Consider the following 21850-nt stretch of genomic DNA (forward strand, 5'->3'; position numbering starts at 1 on the left):
CAATGCACGATATGAAGAACTCGAAATATAAGGAGCTAACTGAATTTCGGATTGTATACTCCTTGTGAGGAGTAAAAAGGCAGATAAGACCAATATCTTTAACATATGATGAAGAATTTGGAGAGAGGAAGAATAACTGGAAGAAGAGGAATAAGAATCTATTGAAGGACACAAAAAATAAATTAGAAGGCAAAGTAGAAGAAGAAGAAGATAGGGAAGAGAAAAAATTGGATGAAAACCTTAAAAGATGAGGAATTGGATAAAGTAGAAGAATATGAAGATGAGGTAAAAGCCGAAAACACCAGAAGAATAGGAAGTCGGTGATAACGAAGAAGACGATGACAATGAAAAAGGAAAAGAAAGAAAGAAGAAGAAATAGAATAATAAAACATTGAAGAAGAAGAAAAAAGGGAATAAAACCTGGAAGAGAAGAAAATCAAAAGATGTATGAGAGGGAAAAGGAAAAGATGTGAAGAAGAAGAAGAAGACGTGAAAAAGAAAAACCAGCAGAAGAAAAAGTAAAAAAAAAGGACATAGAAAATAAAGAAGAAAAAAAAACAAAAAAACAAAAAAAGAATGAAAGAAGAAAATGATAGTGAAAAAAAAAATAAAAGATAAAAAGAAAAAAAGATGAATAATTTCTATAATCTTATTTTAATTTGTGTTTATTGATTTCATACACTTATTAGTAGTGATTTTAAAGTTTTTAATGTTAGACAATGATTACTTTCATAGGTTAGCTTTATTTTAATTTTGTATGTATCAAATTTTTGATCTAATTATTTTTGATTTATGACATAAAATTTTATTTTAGGTTTCAATGAAACATGCTAAACACCTAGTAAAAAATAAAATATATTTTCGTGCGGATGCACGGGATTAAAATCTAGTTTTTCCTTAAGTATAGATACGAAAGAAAAAAATGCAAAGTTATAAATTCAAGATGTACTTCTTTCTTTGTCTGACCTATTTATAAGAAAATGTGTGTTCTCTAATTTATTACTAAAAAAGTTGTGTGCGATCGATTCTGTACTCATCAAACTACTGAAGAAACAAAGTGTATAAAAAATAATTATTGGAAATAAGGAAAAACCAAAGATGAATCCATAAACAAACCCTAGAATCCAATAAACAAAAACCGAACCAAACGGTTTCAAATTCAATGAGCTATAAATGAAGAAAATATAAACATAAAAAGTAGTAATCTCTTCTCCAGAAACCAACCATACTCTTTAGTCTTTACTCATAACTTCACTGGAATGCAAGCTGACAGTCTGGTGAACGCCTCGATGAGGAGAACAACTCCTTGATCTCCTCAAGTTTCTTGTCACTCTCAATAGCTTTAGAGGAGATATTAATAGTTGCCTTCTTCAAACACTTTGAGCTTCTAAAAATAAACGCTACTGCTTCTTTCTCTTCTTCTGTTCCTAGATAAAATACCCACCTGAAAGTTTCAAGACTTGATAACAAACATTCTGGAACTGAACTCTGTTCATTCCAGCACGTGTTCCAGCACGGGCGCGAGTCTTTGGCTCGAAGGGTATGACACTGATATAAAAGGGATACAATTACAATGCACTAGATCAATCATACTGATTAAAAATATATATATACCTTGTCAAATTTAAGAAATATTGGGGTGAAAATATTATATACCTGATCAAGTTTGAGAGCTCGTAAATTAGGGGAATCTCTGAGCACACGCATAAGTAGGTTCAGCCACTGTGTCTCGCATGTGCATATCGTTAAACGTACAAGACTGTTGAAGACACTACCGTCGGGATACACATCCTGAATACACCAAGATAGCATTAAGTTCATGAGCAAACGTAGTGTACAATAGTTTTGATCACAAGAGAACTCGCTCTTCGAAGTGGATTAGAGACTGTAACGATTGATTAGTCTCAAAGAGAAAAACCAATAATGAATGTGGCAGAAGAGTAGAAACAACATCATATATTACCTTTGAGGATGGTACGCACAGATACAAGCGCTTGAATGAAGTAATAGAACCCAACTTCTTCCAAGGATGCCAAACATTAGTGACAATGTTTGCTTCCACAATCTTAGTCATATTAGTCTCAATGACACAAAACCCATTTGTATGAAAAACGTCCAAGAACTCCAGAGAAGGAGCATCTATCACAAACCCTGAAGCCTGGATTGCAAATTTGGTTTCGAATCTATGCAAAACTAATCTCTTTAAGGAAGGCACTCTAACGCTCATAATAGCAACACTGTCATCTTCACATTGCTCCACAACCAAGTCTTCAAGAACAGGACAACTCGATAAAAGCTTTTTGACGAATGCATCACCTCCGTGCTTCACGGTTTTAAGACACAGTTGCTTGAGAGATGGGAAAGAAATTGGAAAATCAACATCCACGAGAACCGGGTTATGTAGTTTCAAGGTCATAAGCATTTTGAAGCATGTATACAAACTCACTGGAAGTGTGACTGGAGTAGAAGTCTTATAGATCTCAATGATCAGCTCATGCACACAGTGCTTCTCTGCCGCTCTGATCCACGCTTCAGTATCTCCAGTACCACATATCTTACCAATTTTGAAATGCAAAGTTTCTATAACTGGAGCCTTGTGCAGAAACAAAGATCTCTCTACAAACCGCGAAAATCTTTCATGCTCGGGGTTCAGATAGCCATCATCGAATACGAGTTTTGGCATTAACATCCAAAGAAACTTCCAACGTTTTGACAAAACCATTGTGGACACAACATCCTTAGCAGTAGGACTTAATGACAATATTTTTAAGAGAAGCTCATCAGGCATATGACTTATACTGTCCATAATTTCCGTAAATAAGAACTAACCCTTTTTTGATAGTCCAAAGCTTCGGCGAAAAAAACGAAATCAGAGACTAAAGCCTGAAAACATCAAATAAAAACACAACAAACGAGGGATATGAGATTCTCAGGAACCAAAAACAAATGGTCATAAGCAACGAATTAGGGTCGAAGCTAAACCCTAGCGAGGCACAGAACAATACACAAATCGAAAGAGAAGCACATAAAATCTAAACTCACCGAGCCGTCAAAGTAATACAGATAAAGATTATTTATCAAACTTACTCTTTCGAAAGCAATAAGAGGACGAGAATAATAAAATAAACAAAAAAAAATCACAGAATAAGCTATTACCTAGAATATCTCCATTGATTATTTTTTAACACCAAAGAAAATATCTGAAAAAGTGTTATACTTATCTTTGAATTTATAATTACCATCTAACTAATGAGATATTAAAATATTAAGTATTTCTACAATTAAAAAAAAAACAATTGCGTGATTGATATATATGTATTAAAGTCAAAAAGATACTCTTTGTCAAAGGGATGAAGGAAATAGGAAATTCCTTACACTCTTACATGACAGAAAAACTGAGAATCCAACAAACAATAAATATGATCCCTTCCTTTCATCCAAAAATAGTGTACAAGAAGATCATATAAAGTAGAAAAAGAATGGCCTTGTTCGTTTGTGCCAGCATCCAAAATAATTCATTGTACACAATTTTTGTATTCGCATGCACCTTTTAAATTTGGCAAAACCGAACAAACAAAGAAAAATAATATATAGTTCAATTCCTTATCTTTCTTTTCTTTTCGAGCAAAAAAAACATAAGAAAATCAAAGATGCTAAGTCTGGAAAAGATAAAAACATAATAATATAATTTCCTAATAGCAGGCCGGTCCATCACTTTATATAAAGTCCATAGTTAAAAAATAAAAAATATGACTTTTTATTGATTAAATAAAAATTAAACATTTAGATTTTTTTATTAAAGAAAATCCATAATTTTTTTTTGGGCCCTAGTCAGCTGTCTACTTGGCCTACCCTCTGGGCCTACTCTCTGGACCGGGCCTGCCTAATAGCGATGTTAGTTATTGAGACCATAACTTCAATCAAATACAAGCTGACAAGTACGTGAACCCCTTGGCCACGATGCCAACTCTTTGACCATCTCAAATTTCTTGTCGCGATGAGTGTGTTGAGGGGAGATGATAGTTGCCTTCTTTAAACAGTTTGCATTTCTTAAGATAAATGCTGCTACTTCTTTCTCTTCTTTTGCTCCTTCATATTGTACCCATTCAAAAGTCTCAAGGCTTGTTAACAGACATCTAGGAACTGAACTCGGTTCACTCAGCTCGGGCGCTGTGGCATGTTGTGAGCCCTATTGTTATGGCACTGATAGAATTCATGCGGATTAAAACAACATATATATATATATATATATTATAGAGTGGTCAAGGAAAATGAAATAATAATATAGGTTTAGAGTCTTTTTGACATATACGTACCCGCCGTTCAAGTTTGAGAGCTCGTAAATTAGGGGAAGCTCCAAGCACATGCATAAGTAGGTACATCCACTGTGTCCCACATGTGCATACCCTTAATTTTTCAAGACGTAGGAAGACAACTGGACATGCATCCTACATAAGAGACATCATATATGTACAAAAGATTATTCGTTTCAATATTGTAAAACAGATGCATACGGTATAAAGACAGAAACAATATAGACTGCAGTTGATACCTTCGAAATTTTTGATGAGCATAGTTCGAGATGCTTGACTGACTTAATCGGATCCAGAGAATTATGGTGACTGACGTCTAATATTGCCTTTTCAAGCTTTGGCATATTACTATCTTCGAAACGAAACAAACCATAATTATATATCAACAATGTGCAAGCACTCCAAAGAAGGAGTATCTATACAAAACCAACGAAGATACTTGATATATTCTGATTTATGCACGAATAAACTCTTTAGGGAAGGCACTTTAACCCTCCAAACAGCAATGAAGTCATCTTGAAATTGATCATGTATAACCAAGTCTTCAAGAACAGGACAACTGGATAAAAGCTTGTCGACAAAGTTACAACTTGCAAATTTAATGGATATAAGACTCAATTTCTTGAGGGATGGGAAAGAAATCGAGGAAGAAACATCATCCACAAGAACCGCGTTACTTAGTTTCAAGGTCACAAGCATTCTGCAACTCCTAGGGAGTGAGACTCGAGTTGATCTTCTGCCACCAGGAAAAGAACAAATATCAATGTCGATAATCAGCTCAAGCACACACCGTTTATCTGCATCTCTAATCCACACTCGAATATCTCCACTAGAACAGGCTTGAGAAAGTTTGAAATGCAAAGCTTGTATCACTGGAGCCTCGTGCCTAAACAAAAGATCTGTCCACAAACCGTGAAAAGCTTCCATAATTATGGTCTTTCTTATAAGATCTTCCTTTCCGGCCTATGTTGTGATCTCTATAATCGTATACGAGTTTTGGCACCATCTTCCAAAGAAACTGCCACCGTTTAGACAAAACCTTTGTGGCCACAACTTGTTTCGTACTAGGCAGGAATGACAATATTTGCAAGAGAAGCTCATCAGGCAACTGACTTATCCTGTCCATAATTTTGAACTAACCCTTTTTTGAAAGTCCAAAGCTTTCAGCTTCTGCAAAAAAAAATCTGAAATCAGAGACGAAAGCCTGAGAACGTTAAATAGTTAAAGATTAGCATTCAAACAAATATTCATTCAAAGCATATGCTTTTAGGGATAGAAATAGAACTAGAGATCCTGATTTAGGAATACTCTTGTAAAAACTAAATGAAACAATAATTAGCAAAAGAGGGCTGTATATAATAAGAACTAAAAATCTTGACAACCCCTAATTAAAATAGAACTATTTATTTATATAAATAATATATATATTTATCTTCAAAATAATAATATCAGCTATACGTCTGCATTACAAAACCCTAGGTGTAGAACAAAAGCACAAAAAGAAGGACGAGACGAAAACAAAATCTAAACTAACTAACTCCTTCGAAACTAAACATGACGACGAGGATAAGAAAAGATTCGCAGAATAAACAAATACGTAAAACTTGTACGACTATTTAATCGCTTATTCAGGGATGCGCAATTCAACGGAATATTTAAACCATAAGAGAGATTATAACATATACTTGGGAAATATAGGTACTCTGCTAATAGAGAGAGATGTAAGAAGATCCAAACTTTGGTTTGAGCTAAGAAAATCTTACGAAACAACTTCAAGGAGTATTTTTATTTCCCTTATTAGAGATTACAAAATTTTTATCTGTTTTCCTTTCTGCTTTCAACTGAATTTCTCTAGTTTTCCTTATCTTTTTTCTTCCTTCTAATTTTATAGAACTTTTGTTTCGGTTTTCCTAAAGAAACCAAATCCAAACCAAATTGAACAAATTTCAGTTCGGTTCGAGATTTATGTCCAGGCTTCTGAGGCTTTGACCATTTTATTTAGCATATATATACTGTACAATTAAAAAATAAAGCTGAAATAATAACCCACAATTTTGGCAAAAAAAACACATCAGCATAAGTAATAATTATCTGACACGATGCATATGATGTAATCTTTCAGAAGAGGGAAGTCAATCTGTTTCATCCAAAAACAGAGAACAAGAAGATTATTTATGGTTTTCTCTAAAAGTCTATCAGTTCATTTGCTGCAGCGGATAACCGAACCAAACGGTTTCAAATTCATATTTAGCTATAAATGTAGAAGATATAAACATAAGAAGTTGTAGTTTGTTGTCCAAGATTCAGATTCAAAATACCAACCATACTCTTTACTTATAACTTGAGTGGAATGCAAGCTGACAGGCTAGTGAAAGCATTGCATGACAACTCCTTGCGCATCTCAAGTTTCTTGACACTGCCAATGGATCTAGAGGAGACCATAGTTGCCTTCTTTAAGCAGCTTGCACTTCTTAAGATGAATGCCACCACTTCTTTCTCTTCTATTGTTCCTTCATAACATACCCATTCGAAAATTTCAAGACTGGATAATAGAAATTCAGGTACGTTCAAGATACAAGAACTATGCACTAGATCAATATTACATATGTATCAGTTTAAGATACTTAATGAATCTGGACATTGTTCCAGAGCCAACTCTTCAAGGCATCTACATAACATCATGTAATGAAACCAAGAATTGACATTAAGTGAAATTAGATGAAAAACATAAGGAAATTAACACAAAGACATAGATTAGCACCAAAATCGAAAGAGATGATGAAAGTTTATTATAAAAAGCTTGAACAAAAGACCATAATATTATATGCTGCATATAAACTAAGGAAGATAATTAATATAGTTGTTCCTTAAGTTTCGTTCTTCGTACTACGCAAAGATACACTGCCAAAAACATTACAAAGTTGTTTGGAAAAAGAAGACAGAACAAGCACTAAGGGCTTCCAACATCTCAGACCAAATACCAACCAAAATGACAGTAACTTAACTGACTGTTAAAGATGCTTTCTCCTTCAGAGCTGGACCTGTAAGTAACATCAGTTAAACGCAAGCCGGAAAGTAGGCGAACGCCTGGGCGAAAAACGCTAACTCTTTGATCATTTCAAACTTCTCGCGGTGGCTGGTGGATTGAAGAGGGTTTATAGTTCCTGTCTTTAAACAGCTTCCGTTTCTTAAGATAAATGCTACCACTTCTTTCTCTTCCTCTGTTCCTTTATACTTCACCCATTCCACGGTTTCAAGGCTCGATGACAGACATTCAGGAACTGCACTCGGTTCAATCCAGCTCTGGCGCGGTTCAACATTCTCAGGTCCACGGCACTGAGATAAACGAGATGACAAGTGTAAGTTCATTTTAGTATAGGATCATCATACTAATTTGGGTTGAAATTCTTGTACCTTTTCAAATTTGAGAGTTCGTAGTTTAGGGGAATCTCTGAGCACATGCATAAGTAGATTCAACCATTCTGTCTCGCATGTGCATATCTTTAAAGACAACAGACAGCAGAAGATACTACCAGCAGGATATGCGTCCTGCATAATAGGCGGCATTAAGTACACAATGCTATATAGCGGCAACAGAAAATCAAGAAATGCAAATGGCAGAAACAGCATATTACCTTCACACATAAACAGAGGCGCTTGACTGAAGTAATAGAGCCCATAATTTGCTCAGGATGGTCACAAGAAATTACAACATTTGCCTCCACAATCTTAGGCATGTTACTCCTAATGACGAAAAAAGCGTTTGTAGTATCTAAAACATCCAACAGCTCCAAAGAAGGAGCATCTATCACAAAACCATGAGCCTCGGCTTCAAATATCCATGGTCCATGCAAGACTAAACTCTTTAGAGAAGGCACTATAATGTTGAAAACGGCCACATTATCACCAGTGCTTCGATTCACAACCAAGTCTTCAAGAACAGGACAACTGGATAAAAGCCTGTTGACGAATTCATCACCAGGGAAGGATGGGAAAGAAACCGAGGAAGCAACATCATCCACAAGAACCGCGTTGCTTAGTTTCAATGTCACAAGCATTCTGCAGCAAGTGTACAAGCTCTTAGGAAGTGTGACTGGAGATCTACTACTAGGGTAAGTAACGATCTCGATAATCAGCTCACGCACGCAGCATTTATGTGCAGCTCTAATCCACACTTGAATATCTCCACTACCACAGATCTGACCAAGTTTGAAACGCAAAGTTTCAATGACTGGAGCCTCGTTCATAAACAAAGACCTGTCTACAAACCTAGAAAATCTTCCATACTCAGGATTCTGATAGCTATCATCGTATACGAGTCTTGGCACCAAAGTCCACAGAAACTGCCATCGTTTTGACAATAGCATTGTGGCCACAACATCTTTCGTTGGCAGTATCGACAATATCTTCAAGAGAAGCTCATCAGGTAATTGACTTATTCTATTCATAGTCACAAAAGCTAAAATAAAAAACCTTTTTTTCAAATTCCAAAGCTTTCACCTTTCACAGTTTTCTCCGACAATGTCAGAAATTCGAAACCAGCAACGAAATGGCTAAAAACTGGAACCTTTTTATTTGTTTCCACAACACTGAATAAACCTGTGAAAGTAGCGTAAATGAGAAGAGGGTTAGATGAAATCAAAAGTGTGAATTTCACAGGACCCAAACAATGAAACAAATTGTCATAGGCAATGCAGGTTTCTGACGAAATCGTAGCGAGTTACAGAACTCGTATCAAGCGCTAAAAAAGTTTACACAGGACAGATTTCTCATGAGCTCGCTACTTCGAAAATCAAACAAGTAAGATGAGAATCAGAAGAAATTCACAGAATCAGCAAATACCTAAGACCCCTCCGCTAATTTTCTCTTCTATTCAACGACGAAAGATGATGAATTGAGAAACTAGAAAAAAAAAAAAATGCACTCAAGGCACAATTATTTAACCGACGAACCAGGGACCAACTCAACCAAACCAAAATTAGCCTTAACCGGAAATCAGTAAGCCAATTTTAAAAATTAGATTATGATAAAAGACTTGGGATATTGACAGCTGAATTTCTTTCTTGCCACATTTTAGCATTACCATTTGGATTTAGGAAATTGAAATATTCTCATCCCTTTAGCATAATTTTTTTTTTAACATGAAGCTCAACATAAATTCATTTTTAAATAGAATATGAATTTTTCGTTTTGTTGGTCTTTTACAATAGTTCATAGCCTGAAACAAAATATGAAATTCCAGACATAAATTTGATGAACTAATCTATCTGCCGCGACATTACATTTTCCTGGCATAACATTAATAAAGAATCTGTCAAAATATATTGCTAAAACTAGATATCTTGTCAATAAGCTTGACCGGTCGACCAAGCTTTAGAACTTACAAACAACAAATTAAAGAAACAAAACACATGATGATAATTTGTAGCTTAATAGTTTGTGGTAGTCCCGTCGATTTGTCACCAACCGAATTTAAATCCGCATTGCTGATAAAAAAAAAAAAAAAAAAAAAACACTAAGCATATAAAATTATACTGTAGTAAATTTTATTTCTAGTTCAATAGACAATACCTTAAAGAAACAGACCATTGAACATCTTAAAGCCAGATAAAATACAAAAGTGAAAAAACATCAAGCAAAAAAAAGAAAAAAAAAAGGAAACGCAATTGCTCAGGCGGCGGGTGAAAACACAAAGCTCTTTTATTCCCTTTCTGTTCACCTCAGCCTCACCGGCGTATTACAAAAGCTGCCGGTGAAAGAAAAAAAACTCCATTCCCGCCATTTAGGTTATTTAATTAAGTTTCTTCAGTTTTGGTTAATTAGGTAAATTCCGAAACTTTTCCAAACTAATCAAACTCTATAAAATTCCAAAATCAGTAAAATAAAGTAAAAACTTTTTCTTTCTCTCCATAATAGTGTTCAGTCCACGTCATCACCTCTGAGACCGGAACTGTTTGCCGGTATAAGTCTGTCCGAAGCTCCAGTTACGAGGAGTAGCGTTATTGGAGACGACTGTGCGGCCATCGCTGGTTGTTACTTTGAAGGAGAGAGCTTGACCGTCGAGATTCGCGTTGCTTTGCCAGTTCTGTCCCCAGTTTCTCGACATGCTTTGCCAACCTGTCCTTGTTCCTTTAATAGAGACGGAGACAACATCTCCGGCGCCGGCGACGTTAGTTACGAGTACGAGGTTGAAGTATGAGTGTCCGTTGATCGTGAATCGCATCCCTCCCTTTCTCCGGCAAGCCACTCTGTTTCCATCAAAAACAGAGTATACAAAAAGATTATTTATTTTATTTTTTTTTGGGGGGGCAAACACATGAAGATTAATTAATCTGCCAATTTTCTTGGATTTTATAACTTTTTCTGAATCTGATCAAACCTTTTTCTGAGTTCATGCATTTTCTTTTGGAGAAAATTCAGATGAAAAACGAAACCAAACGAGAAAACATTAAGTCTGTGTCAAAAATTTTGATTTTTCCTCCAAAAATTGATAATTTTTTAAAGGTTTTAAAATGCATGTTCTCGAGAAAATCGATTGTGGACTTTTATACACTCGAAATTAAAAAATATACTCCATCAAAATGAAAAGTTGAAATGTCACTCTAGTCTGTGATTTCAGCGAACCGAGCTAAACCGAGACCGGAAAACGTACCGCCGGTATTGGACAGGGACGACGCCGGCTTTGTATTTAGCGATGCGGAGAAAGATGGGCTGAGCCAAATCGAAGTGATGTTGCGGAGGATTACACCAACCTCCGGCGTTGTTGGCCTGAGCAAAGTTCGGCGGACAAAAGTTTGTTCCGGTGACCGTGATTGTTCCTCCAAGACACCATTTTGGATCGTTTACACATTTTATCTGAAAACAAGCGCCGCAACTTTGGCCGCCGTTGAACAGAGCCGTACTTAGCGCCGCCGTGTTCGTGCCATAACCTTGACTGTATAAATTCCCGTAGCCACACGCGCCGCCTGATCCCAAAAAAAGACCAAATATTAACCAATAGAAAAATGAGTTTTTGAGAAATTAACAAATTAGTGTAATTTAGAATCTTCAAAGTAAGTATAAAAACGTCATTAAGATTTTTTTGTTTTACTATTCAATAGCACTAAATTGAGTCTATTATGAAAAGGATTCGTCAAAGGTTTTAAGTTTGAATTAAGCTGGAGTATATTATTAGTTTGAGTCTTTGAGAGAAGAGGAAGAAAATTACCCATGGTGCCAGAAGCATCAGCACCTCCATAGAATGTGGCTCGAGCACTGACCCAACCACTACTGTAACCATCTACACACTTCCACATCACCATCATCATAAGACTCAATGACATTAACAATTTTCCAAAAATCTCCATTTTCTTCGCCTTTTTCTGCACAAGAAATCTTAATGACTAGTTAAATAGAAACAGAGATATATGTGTGTGTGTGTGTGTGTGTGTTAATGTAAGAATAGTGAAGATGGATGAGAAGAGAGACTGTGGAAGATTGAAGCTTACAATGGCTTGGATAAGAAAAAAAGGAACCACAAAAAAAAATGTAGTAAGATTTTTTTTTTGTTAAAACCAAAATGTTTAGTGAGGTTAAATGAGAAGAAAGGGTTTATTTGGTAGGTTGTGAGTTGTGAGGAGATGGCTATATATATATAGAAATTCCTGCAAATGAAAACAAGTTTATTATTATTTCAACTGATTTTTTATGGATCTATTAAATCCATTTTTATATAACACTTGCAATTGACTTTTATATTTGTAAACACTTTTGATTTTTGTACATATACAACACTTGCAACTGATTTTTATCGGTTTAAATGATTAAAATTTTTAAAAATAACTGCTTTTTATGGATCTACTAAGTCCATTTTAACAACGGAGGAGTATATCAGTATGATCCAATTCCACTAAAGCACATTGGCAGCACAAGTAGAATTAAATATTAAGTTATTATATATAGAGATAAATATAATGTATGTTCACCATTTGTTTACACTTTGAAAAAAATAGAATTGATAACATATTAAATCGTTGTTCAAAAAATAATATTCTATTATTCATCTATTTATTTGCTATAGTATATTGAATAATAAAACTATAAAATTATATGTTTGTATTAAAATGAAAATACATTCTTTTTGAAACAATATTTCAAAAACCAAACCGAAAATTATATGAAGCTCAGTTTTGTGTGATAATTCTTATATATAAATATAGTGGCCATCTCATTACACATTTCTCCTCTATATTCTTTTATAAAGTAATTTTTATGTTTTGTTAAATTAAATAATTGAAAAGTTGGACAAATGATATCCAATCAAATGCTTTATTTTAAAGTTTTGAATTTAGACACAGATTTTTATATTGCAATGGAGCGCAATAAATAGCTAGGTGTGTGCTACTTGGGATTAATATGTTTTATTTTTTTGGAGTTTTGCTTGGGATTTAAGTAAGGGAATGTGAATATATAAATCTATTCTAATAAAGCTCGAAATTTTGGAACGAAAAAGCAGCATCGAGAGTACCTCATATAAGCTAAGTTGACCATTTGACCTTCCGTATTCCTAATTCCAAAGTCCACAGTCACAGAGATATACATTGAAAATATAAAATAATTTATTTTGACCGGAGATTTTAGATGGAAATCAAGAATAGATTTTACAACAGTTATCTGAATTTTGTAGTTTCTGAAAACGTGCATCTAACGATGATCGATCTGTTGTCTAGTGCAACTCAATAATGATCATTGTCTTTAGTAAAACGGGTTATCTGAAATCATATTCATACAAAGCCGGTTTAATTAACATTATTAGGGTCCTTGCGTGAATTTATTTTTAATTAAGCTATAATAACTATTATTTATTTAATATTTACTTTTAAATTTTATCGCAAATAAAAAAACAATTTGCATTCTTTGAATGTGAATTTTTACAGAATCGTTATGTAATATCATTTATTTTGTTCAAAAAATATTTTCCTATAACGAAACCCTTATAATGTCATATATATTTAATGGTTTATAGTACGTATGATGTCTCACTATTCAATTCAAAATCAAAATAACGCATTTTAAAGTTAATTTGCTATTTCTTACTAAACTTAAAGTTGGGTCTCAAAGCATCAGACCTCTTACACCATTATCCTCAACCGGCGCTATATTCATACATCCACTATATACTGCGAGATTCCTCTTCGTTATCACATTTGAATTTAATCACGATCGATATTTTTTTGTCAAACCAATATCAAAATTGTCCAATATAATCATTAATCAAGGACATAAAATATTCGATTAAATTTTCATATTGAAAAAGTTGACTAAACCCTAAAAGAAGTTAAATGTCTTGCTTCAAAAACAAGGCTTGGGTAGCTGTTTCTGTTTTCTTATAAAGTTATTAACTGAAAACCGCAGGAACAGAACATATGCTCACATTCAACTACTTTTTCCAAAGTAAACAGAAAAAAGAAAGCAAGAACAAAGCATTAGCATATTACATAATAGATAAATGATAAAAGTATAAAACAAAGAAAACCAGGATAAAGAAGAAAGTAAAAAAGTGCAAAGAACACCGACCAAAACAATCTTTTAGGCTTAGTCGTATAATTCACTTGGTTCACTGTATTTTTCAAATCGGGTTTCTAGTTGACGAATCTTTTCATCCACTATACAAATAGACAAATTGTTGTTCATGCCAAAATAAATTTCTTTGATTATTAGTACTACCATTCGAAGTTTCGAACCCATAGATATATTCTTGGCACTTGTATTTATTATCTGAAAATGGAATCAAAGCCTGACTTTCGGCGACTGTTCCGTGCAACTGGAAATAATATTTCTTTCAGTACAAAGCAATTTTAAAACATAAATAATTAAATACAGATGAAAAAATAAATTGACCACCTCAATTTCAGGATCTACAGTGACGTTCATGTGACACAAATCGTATAACTTAAGATTTGCTCTCAGAACCAGAGCCGGCCCTGAGGCCAAGCAGTATAAGCATAGACTTGCGGCCTTATTTTTTTACATAAAATTTTTCTTTAACTTGCAACCATTTTTTTTTAGTTATAAAATTATTCAATTTCTTTAGTTAAAAAACGGCCCATTTATTTTTTTTAGCTTGCGGCCACTTAAAACTCAAAGGCCGGCTCTGCTTAGAACTTATATAAACCCATTTTACCCACACAAAAAAAACTTATAAACCCTTCACTAAAAATTAAATTATTTCCCACGTTATTCTAACCAAATTATATTGGAAAAATTAATTGTGTAATATTAGAACAAGGGAACTCGTTAAAATAACCAGCAGAACTCGTTAGTAAACGGATTATAGTATTATACTATGTTGCTTTAACCAGACGATGCATGCTCTTAGTTAGAATCTTTATGATACATATTCATATAACATGAAGTGAGTGTATAGATCAAAGATTGACAAAAAAACAAGTATTAGAGATAGATTTTTTTTTTTTTTATATAATGAGCCTTTTGTACTACAGAGTTCAGAATCCATTATGTATATCTAAGAATTAGAGTGATAATGGTTACACTTTACACACTATAAATAATCAATTCATTCCATATAATGATTAAAAGTCTAAACTCAATATTTATGCTAGTATACTGACGAAGATATCATCCAGCAAAGTCACACAACCGATTTTCACAGTCACATTTTTAACCAATAAAGTATTTTTCAAAAGACAATTGAACTTCGATATTAATATGCATGGTTTCGACCAGTTAGTCGATAACAAAAATCAATTGATCTTGTAAATGAGTTACATGCGCATTTCATTTTTTTTTCTTTCTTTCTCGAATCCTTTTAGGATAGCGCAGTTAGTTATTGATGAGTACTTTTCATATGCAATGTTATAATACTCCATGTTATTTGTCAATATACACCAAAAATTATAGCCTTACATAATCATTCGTCTGTTCTTCCCTTTACAGCTTAAATCATCAAAAGTTAAGTACTTTACAGCTTCAATATCACAACTTGACGACAACATCCAATTCTATGTGACTATGTTAAATATACAGGATTGTGATGTCGGAAAAAAAAATGCACGATTGTTTTATTCTTCAACAACCAAAAAACTGACGGAAATTTAAAAACATCACATTCTTATGTATTGGTTGTAATTATAATCTTTATATGATTCGTTTGGTTTTCTATGATTGTGTTTTGATAAAGAGAGGCTAGAAAAAGTTGTTTTCAGTCCCACACGCATGTATAATATTTGTCTATTCCAAAATAGTGTAATTACCTGAAAAAAGTCGTTACTATTATTTAGGTTAAAATTTAAATCAATATAGTCTTCTTCATGTACACAGTACACTATTTACAAATAAGAAAAATGAGCAATGCGATGAATTTTTCCGTCGATGGGTTGCTATAACAATAGTCTAAAATGCATCACATATTTTATCTATTAAATAAATGCATACCATTGATCTTAATTGTGGTGCTTATACATGATTTAAGTTATTACCATAGAAAAACATGATTTTATTTTTCATAGTTGACTAATAAAATAAACAACGGCAAGCGATATTACAGTGAATAGTATCGTACAAATCTGAGTGAATCAACTCGTTTTGTACGATCTGATATTTTGTTGGATTTAAAATGTAATTTAGTGCATCATTTTCTTGAGTATATTGAAGATTTAATAAAAACAAAATTTGTGTTTGGAAAGCTCATGATTTCTTGCCGGGAAAGTAGCATGAAGTAACAAAACCAAAATCTCTAATGAATCAAATAATAGCTACGTGGCCACTTGTCGTTTCCCGCGCTCCGCTTCTCTCTCCCCTTCTTGAGCATTTTTTTCTCTCTGACAAAATAAAATGAATAAATATGTGTCACTTTAATATTTTTCCGTGTTTTGGGAATTCCAATGTCTGAAACTAAATTTAACTAGAGTTAATTTTGAGGTTTTGGGACATTAAGTGTGCTCTCAAGTTTGGACAAACCCACCCCACGTATTACCTTAAATGACCCGTACATTTCGGATCCATAATTTTATTTCACTCTATTGCAGACAATTATGAATATTTTTCTCATTCATCTAAGATTATAAGAGAAAAATAAATAAACATCTTGATTTTATTGGATCTATTTAATTATTTAACAAAACAAACAAAACATATAGAGTAGCGATTCAAAAAATAAGGCTTTTATTTGGGCCAAGACTGAGCCCAAACCTCGAAACCCGGCAGAAGAAGAAGCTTCGGTTTGGCGCCATTACAAAACACATCACAGCCGCTCATCTACGCGCCATAGCGACATCTCTCCTCTTTGGCAGATTCTTCAAATTTCTCCTTAACAGGAACCGGAATTAACCTCCACAACCACCACCTTCTCTTTCGCCACCTTCTGCGTCATGCGCGTACTCAAAGCTTCTCTAATTTCACGTCTCAGAGAAGAGAAGCCATTGTTGATCCTTAATCTGATCAAACAATTCCAAATCTTTCTTCTTTTTCTCTAATTTCGTTGCTCTGAATTTGGAAATCCATCTCTTGTAGGATTTCAAGAATCATTTCGACCTGAGGATGCGAGAGATCCCCTGAGCTGAATCTATATACTCTGTTTTCAACATCTATGGAGCTTTCACCAGCCATCTTCTTCACACCGATCCCTTTCATCATCTTCCTCATCATCCTCGACTCGTCCCACCTTCCTAAATCCGCATATAAATTGGCTAAAAGCATATAGTTACCACTGTTATTAGGTTCTAACTTAATCAGCTGATTCAAAGCTCTTTCTCCAAGCTCAAGATCATGATGAACATTCGAGGCAGCAAGAAGAGATCCCCATATTGCAGCATTAGCTTCAAAAGGCATGCGCTTAGAAACTTCTTCCGCTTCTCGGATTCTACCTGCTCGTCCTAGCAAATCAATCATGCATCCGTAATGCTCAATGTTCGGTTCAATCCCGTATTTCCATCTCATTGAGGCGAACAAACATTTTCCAAGACCAACCAAACCGACATGGCTGCAAGCTGAGAGGATTGCTATGAAAGTAACATCGTTTGGTTTCACGCCAGCTTTAACCATTCGGTTAAACATCGCCAAGGCTTCAGCTCCAAGCCCGTGAGTAGCCAATCCAGTGATCATAGTCGTCCAAGTAACCACATTTCTCTCGTTCAAACTCTCAAACTCCACCAATGCCTTTTTAATATCCCCTGATTTCGCATACATATCGATGAGCGCATTGTTCATCGAAACAGCTCTGTTCATACCTCGGTGATCAACGTAGCTACATATTCTCTCACCAAACTCAATTGAACCAAGATCAGCACAAGCAGAGAGTGCTGCCAAAAGCGTGACTTCATCAGGCTCAACATTATCCAACAACATTCTCTGAAACACTTCAATGGCTTCGCTAGCTCGTCCGATCTTAGCGAATCCAGAGATCACACAAGTCCAAGAAAGCGCATTTCTTAACCAACAAGGCATCATCTCCAGCAAACTCCAAGCTTCATCAATCTTACCCATTTTTCCATACCCAGCTAATAACGCATTCCAAACATTCACGTCCCTCACACGCATTTCATCGAACGCCTTACGTGCATCTCCTAAACCGCCACACACACAGTACATCTGAATCAAACTTGTGACAACATGGACACTGGAATCAAACCCGAACACCACCGTTTGGCAATGAATCTGTCTCCCTAACCAAACATCAGATAAACGAACAACGATCTTCAGCACAAACGGGAAAGTGAACGTGTCAGGCTTAGAGCATAAAGCCCAGAACTTTTTGTAAACAGAGACCGCAACAGCGTGCGCACTGGGCTCGTCGAAGAGAGACAATGCTCTGATCATGGCGTTGTGGAGATAAGTATTGGGTGATTGCTGGTTGGTGAATACAGTGTAAGCGTATCGAACATGTCCTGCAATTGAACACGCGTCGAGGAATTTGGCGACGATGAGGTTGTCTCTGTTTAAACCCGTTGTGATCATGGAACAATGAGCTTGCTTTAATGTTTTGAGGTTGGTTCCATGGATTTTCAGTGAGGAATCGAACCAGTCTATGCCCGAGACATTGGATATTCGGCGAATGTTCAGAGCCAGAGCGATCGGTGAATGTAGCTGCCATGTGCTTAAGCTCAATGCATTTATTCGTTGCCACATTCTCTTATCGTTGGACAATAATGTGGAAATTCGAGTTTCAATGAGTTTTGAACCCCAAAAAATTTCATGAATCACGTTTTTTTTTTTTAATAATACTGATTTGAATAAAATCGAGTAAAATTAAGAAAAAACACCCTAAATAAAATCGTGTTTTTTTTTTGTTTGCTACTGACTCTAGTTTTCAAAGAGTATCATTTTAAAAATTAGCAAAAGTTCTACACTATCCCTTATTAATACACAACAATTTTCTATTTTTAATGAATACACTAAAAAAAAGGTTAAAATTGAATGTTTGTTTAATACTTTGTATTGGAAATACAAAATAACACTCTTTATAAAAAAAAAAAAATTCTAAAATAACTCTAGTGTAAAATTCTAGTAAGAAAAATGAGTCTAGTTTATGGTTTGAATTGATTACACTAGATTTGGGTTGGTTCGGTTTCCGCGGTATAAAAACAAAAATACTTATGGGGTCACAATTCATAAATATGTTTCGGTTTATAATGCTCAACCAAGCCCTACATGTTCATCATATACACGTACTCCACCAAGTAAACGCAACACACCTATTAAAAACTACTCACAAATTAAGCTTAGATAAATACGAACATTACAAACACACTTAGGTTTCAGTCATACATATATGTAAGTAACAACATATATGTAAGTAACAATATATATATATATCGTAATCAAATTCGGATGGCGGAAAACACGACGACTCCATAGAAACAAGTTATATGGAGAAACTCAGGGGTCGTAGAAACACGATTCTCGTATCTTTTGAAGAGCTCTTCGCACAAGTCCGGTCCAAGATAGGCCTCGACCATAGGACGAATAGCAGCTTGAACCAGATTGGTCCTGGCTCTTCCGTAAGAAACCGGATCTTTCTTCCACTCTTCTTTTTTCTCTTCCGAATGTTCAATTATTTTCAAGTACTCCATTTTCTCTATCTTGAAACCACCGATACGGTTTATTCCGGCCGCCACTTCCTCCGGACTTCTCATGTACGCCGGAATGTTGAATCCGTCTCTTGTCTCTTCATCTATCAAACCCTTTTATGCAAATAAAATCATATGAATTAATTAATTTTAGTGATATTAGCCTACAATATAATTTTTCTTTCATGCAGCCAACAATATAATATTTTAGCTAACTTGTGAAAGAAAAAAACATAATAATCATAAGTTGGCTTTTTGGTAAGAAAAAATAATCCGAGTTTTTCAAGATTATACGTGTTAACTGTTAACAAAACTACAGTATATAGAAGTAATTTGTCTAAACAAACGAAATCGTTATATATTGATTGGTATTACTATTAGCCAACAGATTTAGATGATTTGAGAAAACAACCTATGAACAAAAAGTTGAGTATTTTTTTAATAGATACGGTCGTAAAATGTTTTTTTTTTCTTTGAGTTTTGTAATTTTACGTGTCGATTAGAAAGAAAGAAAAAAATTCAAAGTGGGGTTTTAGCAGAAAACAAGTGAAAAGAAAAGCTAAAAGAGCCAAAACTCTCAACTGAAAAGTGTAAGAAAAAACCAAAAAAAATTCCAAAAGAAAAAACTCAACAGATTGGCATTATAAACCAACTCGCCGTTACACTTACCAGTTACTTAATGAGAGAGACAGAAACGGTCCATTATTTTACGATTATGTAATGTGACATCATCTTGAATTGTGTAACAAAAACATGGATAATTTCAATTAAAAAATAAAATAAAAAAACATGGATGATTTACCTCATCTATTAAATCTTGCCAAGCTTGTTCCATAGTAGTTGTGAAAGGATGTTTGGCTCGAGTATCTTGGTCTCCAAATTGACTACTTGAGCCTGAAGGACGACCACCCATTAACACAAACAACACTCCTCCTTCCACCATTTCTTCTTTCCGACACTTCAAGAAATCATCCAAATCTTTGTCTGATTGCTCTGCGAATGCATCAATGACTTCTTTCTTCGCTCCTTCAATCCACGTTTTTCCTTTGTTCCACGTTTTTGATCCTTTCTCCAATACTTTCTCTGGTATCTACAATATCCAAATCCATCAGAAATCGATCTATTTGTCAATGCACATTTTAGAAATAGTTTTGATATATGGTGCTATGTTCTTGTTTTGAAACTAATTAAACTATCATAAAACAGTTTCATCGAGAAAGTATTAATTATAGCTAGGTTTAGCCATCAGACAGTCAGTATCTATGTATCTCAAATATTAAAGACACATTTTAGAAACTTGTTCTGATCATGGTGTTGTGTTCTTGTTTTGAGAGTAATCAACTAACCAGGAAAATGTTGATTTTTTGTTTTTCACGTAATTAGGAGAATATATTTTTTGTTAATTATTAATATATAATGTCAAAGCTCTAGTTATTTATTTGGATGATGGATAATCTTCATTGTGATGATCAATATAATAAAATTTTCCAATCATAACATGAACTCTCTATTTCCTCCTACCAAGATTAATAATTTACTGAAATTACCTCAAATATAAAAACAATTTAAAACTAAAATTATTAGTAATAATGTATTAGACCTGAGAGAGCCAATGTAAAGCACTTAAGCTCACAGCAACATGTATCGTTCCTCTCGGAAAAAGCCGATCATAGAACGAGCCAGCGACGCCGCCGGCGAAATACATGGACGATTCAGCTTTCTGTTTCTCAGTCAGCAATCTAAACAACATGTTGAAGTCATTAGAAGGCAAATCACAGAAGAAAGCCTCAAACTCCGGCAATCTACCGCCGTACACCGCTGTGTACCGCCGGCTTAAAGTCTCAACCACCGTATCGACAGTAGAGAAAGTGTTGGAGCCGGTGGCGCAGCCAAGGTCGGCTATTCTGATGATCGGAGATGTGTGATCATCGTCGGAGGAGGAGAAGAAGAGTTTAATGGATTGAAGAGATGATATAAGGATTGGTTTGCTTAAGGTTATAGCCAAAGCTTGGCAATCGGAGTTGTTGACGTAGCTGACGTCACCTTCGCCGCCTTGCATACATAATACACGGTGGAGACTAGTGGTGGTCCAGTCTTTTGCCGTCATCGGAAGGCTTGGTGACTCCATTGGTTAATGTTTTTGTTCTTTTGTATTGGATATTTATATAAGAGAAAAAGAAGAGAGAAATATTTTGGTTTTGGAGTTGGAAAGCATTAGATGAGGATTTGTATTTATAACTCAACGCGCATATACATATTGACATACGTACACAAACATTCATGCATATTGATTTTCTCTTTTTGTTATTGGGTTGGTGAGTGGTTAATTACATTTTGCAAAAATATACAAGTCGTTCTTGTAGGTTTTAGTTCTGGAGATTATGCATGTATTGGTGTACATATACATACATGTTTTTAAATAAGATTTGGACCCTTTTTTTTGTATGTGTCATTTTGTTTTGTCAACTATCC

General features: G+C 34.6%; 5 protein-coding genes and 1 pseudogene across 7 annotated transcripts; all 6 read right to left on the reverse strand.

Annotated features, from left to right (window-relative positions):
- Positions 1–1251: 1251 nt before the first annotated feature.
- LOC18016704 (probable FBD-associated F-box protein At1g32375) lies at positions 1252–2806 on the reverse strand. Its single transcript, XM_006401283.1, has 3 exons — positions 1964–2806; positions 1657–1791; positions 1252–1548 (listed from the first exon to the last, which is right to left on the reverse strand). The coding sequence occupies exons 1-3, from the start codon at positions 2804–2806 to the stop codon at positions 1252–1254; spliced, it is 1275 nt and encodes a 424-aa protein (XP_006401346.1).
- Positions 2807–4688: 1882 nt separating this feature from the next.
- LOC18016705 lies at positions 4689–5439 on the reverse strand (annotated as a pseudogene).
- A 1684-nt stretch (positions 5440–7123) lies between these two features.
- On the reverse strand, positions 7124–9202 carry LOC18016706 (probable FBD-associated F-box protein At1g32375). 2 transcript variants are annotated; one of them, XM_024156472.1, is made up of 4 exons: positions 9156–9202; positions 7949–8912; positions 7728–7862; positions 7124–7649 (listed from the first exon to the last, which is right to left on the reverse strand). In XM_024156472.1, exons 2-4 carry the CDS (start codon positions 8759–8761, stop codon positions 7371–7373), a joined length of 1227 nt encoding a protein of 408 aa, XP_024012240.1. In that variant the 5' UTR covers positions 8762–8912; positions 9156–9202; the 3' UTR covers positions 7124–7370. The 2 variants fall into 2 exon arrangements, with proteins under 2 accessions (XP_024012240.1, XP_006401348.2); XM_006401285.2 differs by lacking the exon at positions 9156–9202 and having other exon boundaries at positions 7949–8719; positions 8814–8889.
- An 898-nt stretch (positions 9203–10100) lies between these two features.
- On the reverse strand, positions 10101–11887 carry LOC18016707 (expansin-A14). Of its 2 annotated transcripts, XM_024155931.1 has the most exons (4): positions 11801–11887; positions 11521–11674; positions 10966–11278; positions 10101–10561 (listed from the first exon to the last, which is right to left on the reverse strand). In XM_024155931.1, the coding sequence occupies exons 2-4, from the start codon at positions 11657–11659 to the stop codon at positions 10246–10248; spliced, it is 768 nt and encodes a 255-aa protein (XP_024011699.1). In that variant the 5' UTR covers positions 11660–11674; positions 11801–11887; the 3' UTR covers positions 10101–10245. The 2 variants fall into 2 exon arrangements, with proteins under 2 accessions (XP_024011699.1, XP_006401349.1); XM_006401286.2 differs by having other exon boundaries at positions 11521–11878.
- Positions 11888–16457: 4570 nt separating this feature from the next.
- Positions 16458–18437, reverse strand: LOC18016708 (pentatricopeptide repeat-containing protein At5g56310). Its single transcript, XM_006401287.2, has one exon. The coding sequence runs from the start codon at positions 18435–18437 to the stop codon at positions 16752–16754; it is 1686 nt and encodes a 561-aa protein (XP_006401350.1). The 3' UTR covers positions 16458–16751.
- Positions 18438–18916: 479 nt separating this feature from the next.
- On the reverse strand, positions 18917–21587 carry LOC18016709 (gibberellic acid methyltransferase 2). Its single transcript, XM_006401288.2, has 3 exons — positions 20979–21587; positions 20181–20468; positions 18917–19492 (listed from the first exon to the last, which is right to left on the reverse strand). Exons 1-3 carry the CDS (start codon positions 21504–21506, stop codon positions 19130–19132), a joined length of 1179 nt encoding a protein of 392 aa, XP_006401351.1. The 5' UTR covers positions 21507–21587; the 3' UTR covers positions 18917–19129.
- Between the last annotated feature and the right edge of the window lie 263 nt (positions 21588–21850).

Source organism: Eutrema salsugineum, unplaced genomic scaffold (assembly GCF_000478725.1).
Source record: "Eutrema salsugineum unplaced genomic scaffold, Eutsalg1_0 scaffold_2, whole genome shotgun sequence".
Lineage (NCBI taxonomy): Eukaryota > Viridiplantae > Streptophyta > Magnoliopsida > Brassicales > Brassicaceae > Eutrema > Eutrema salsugineum.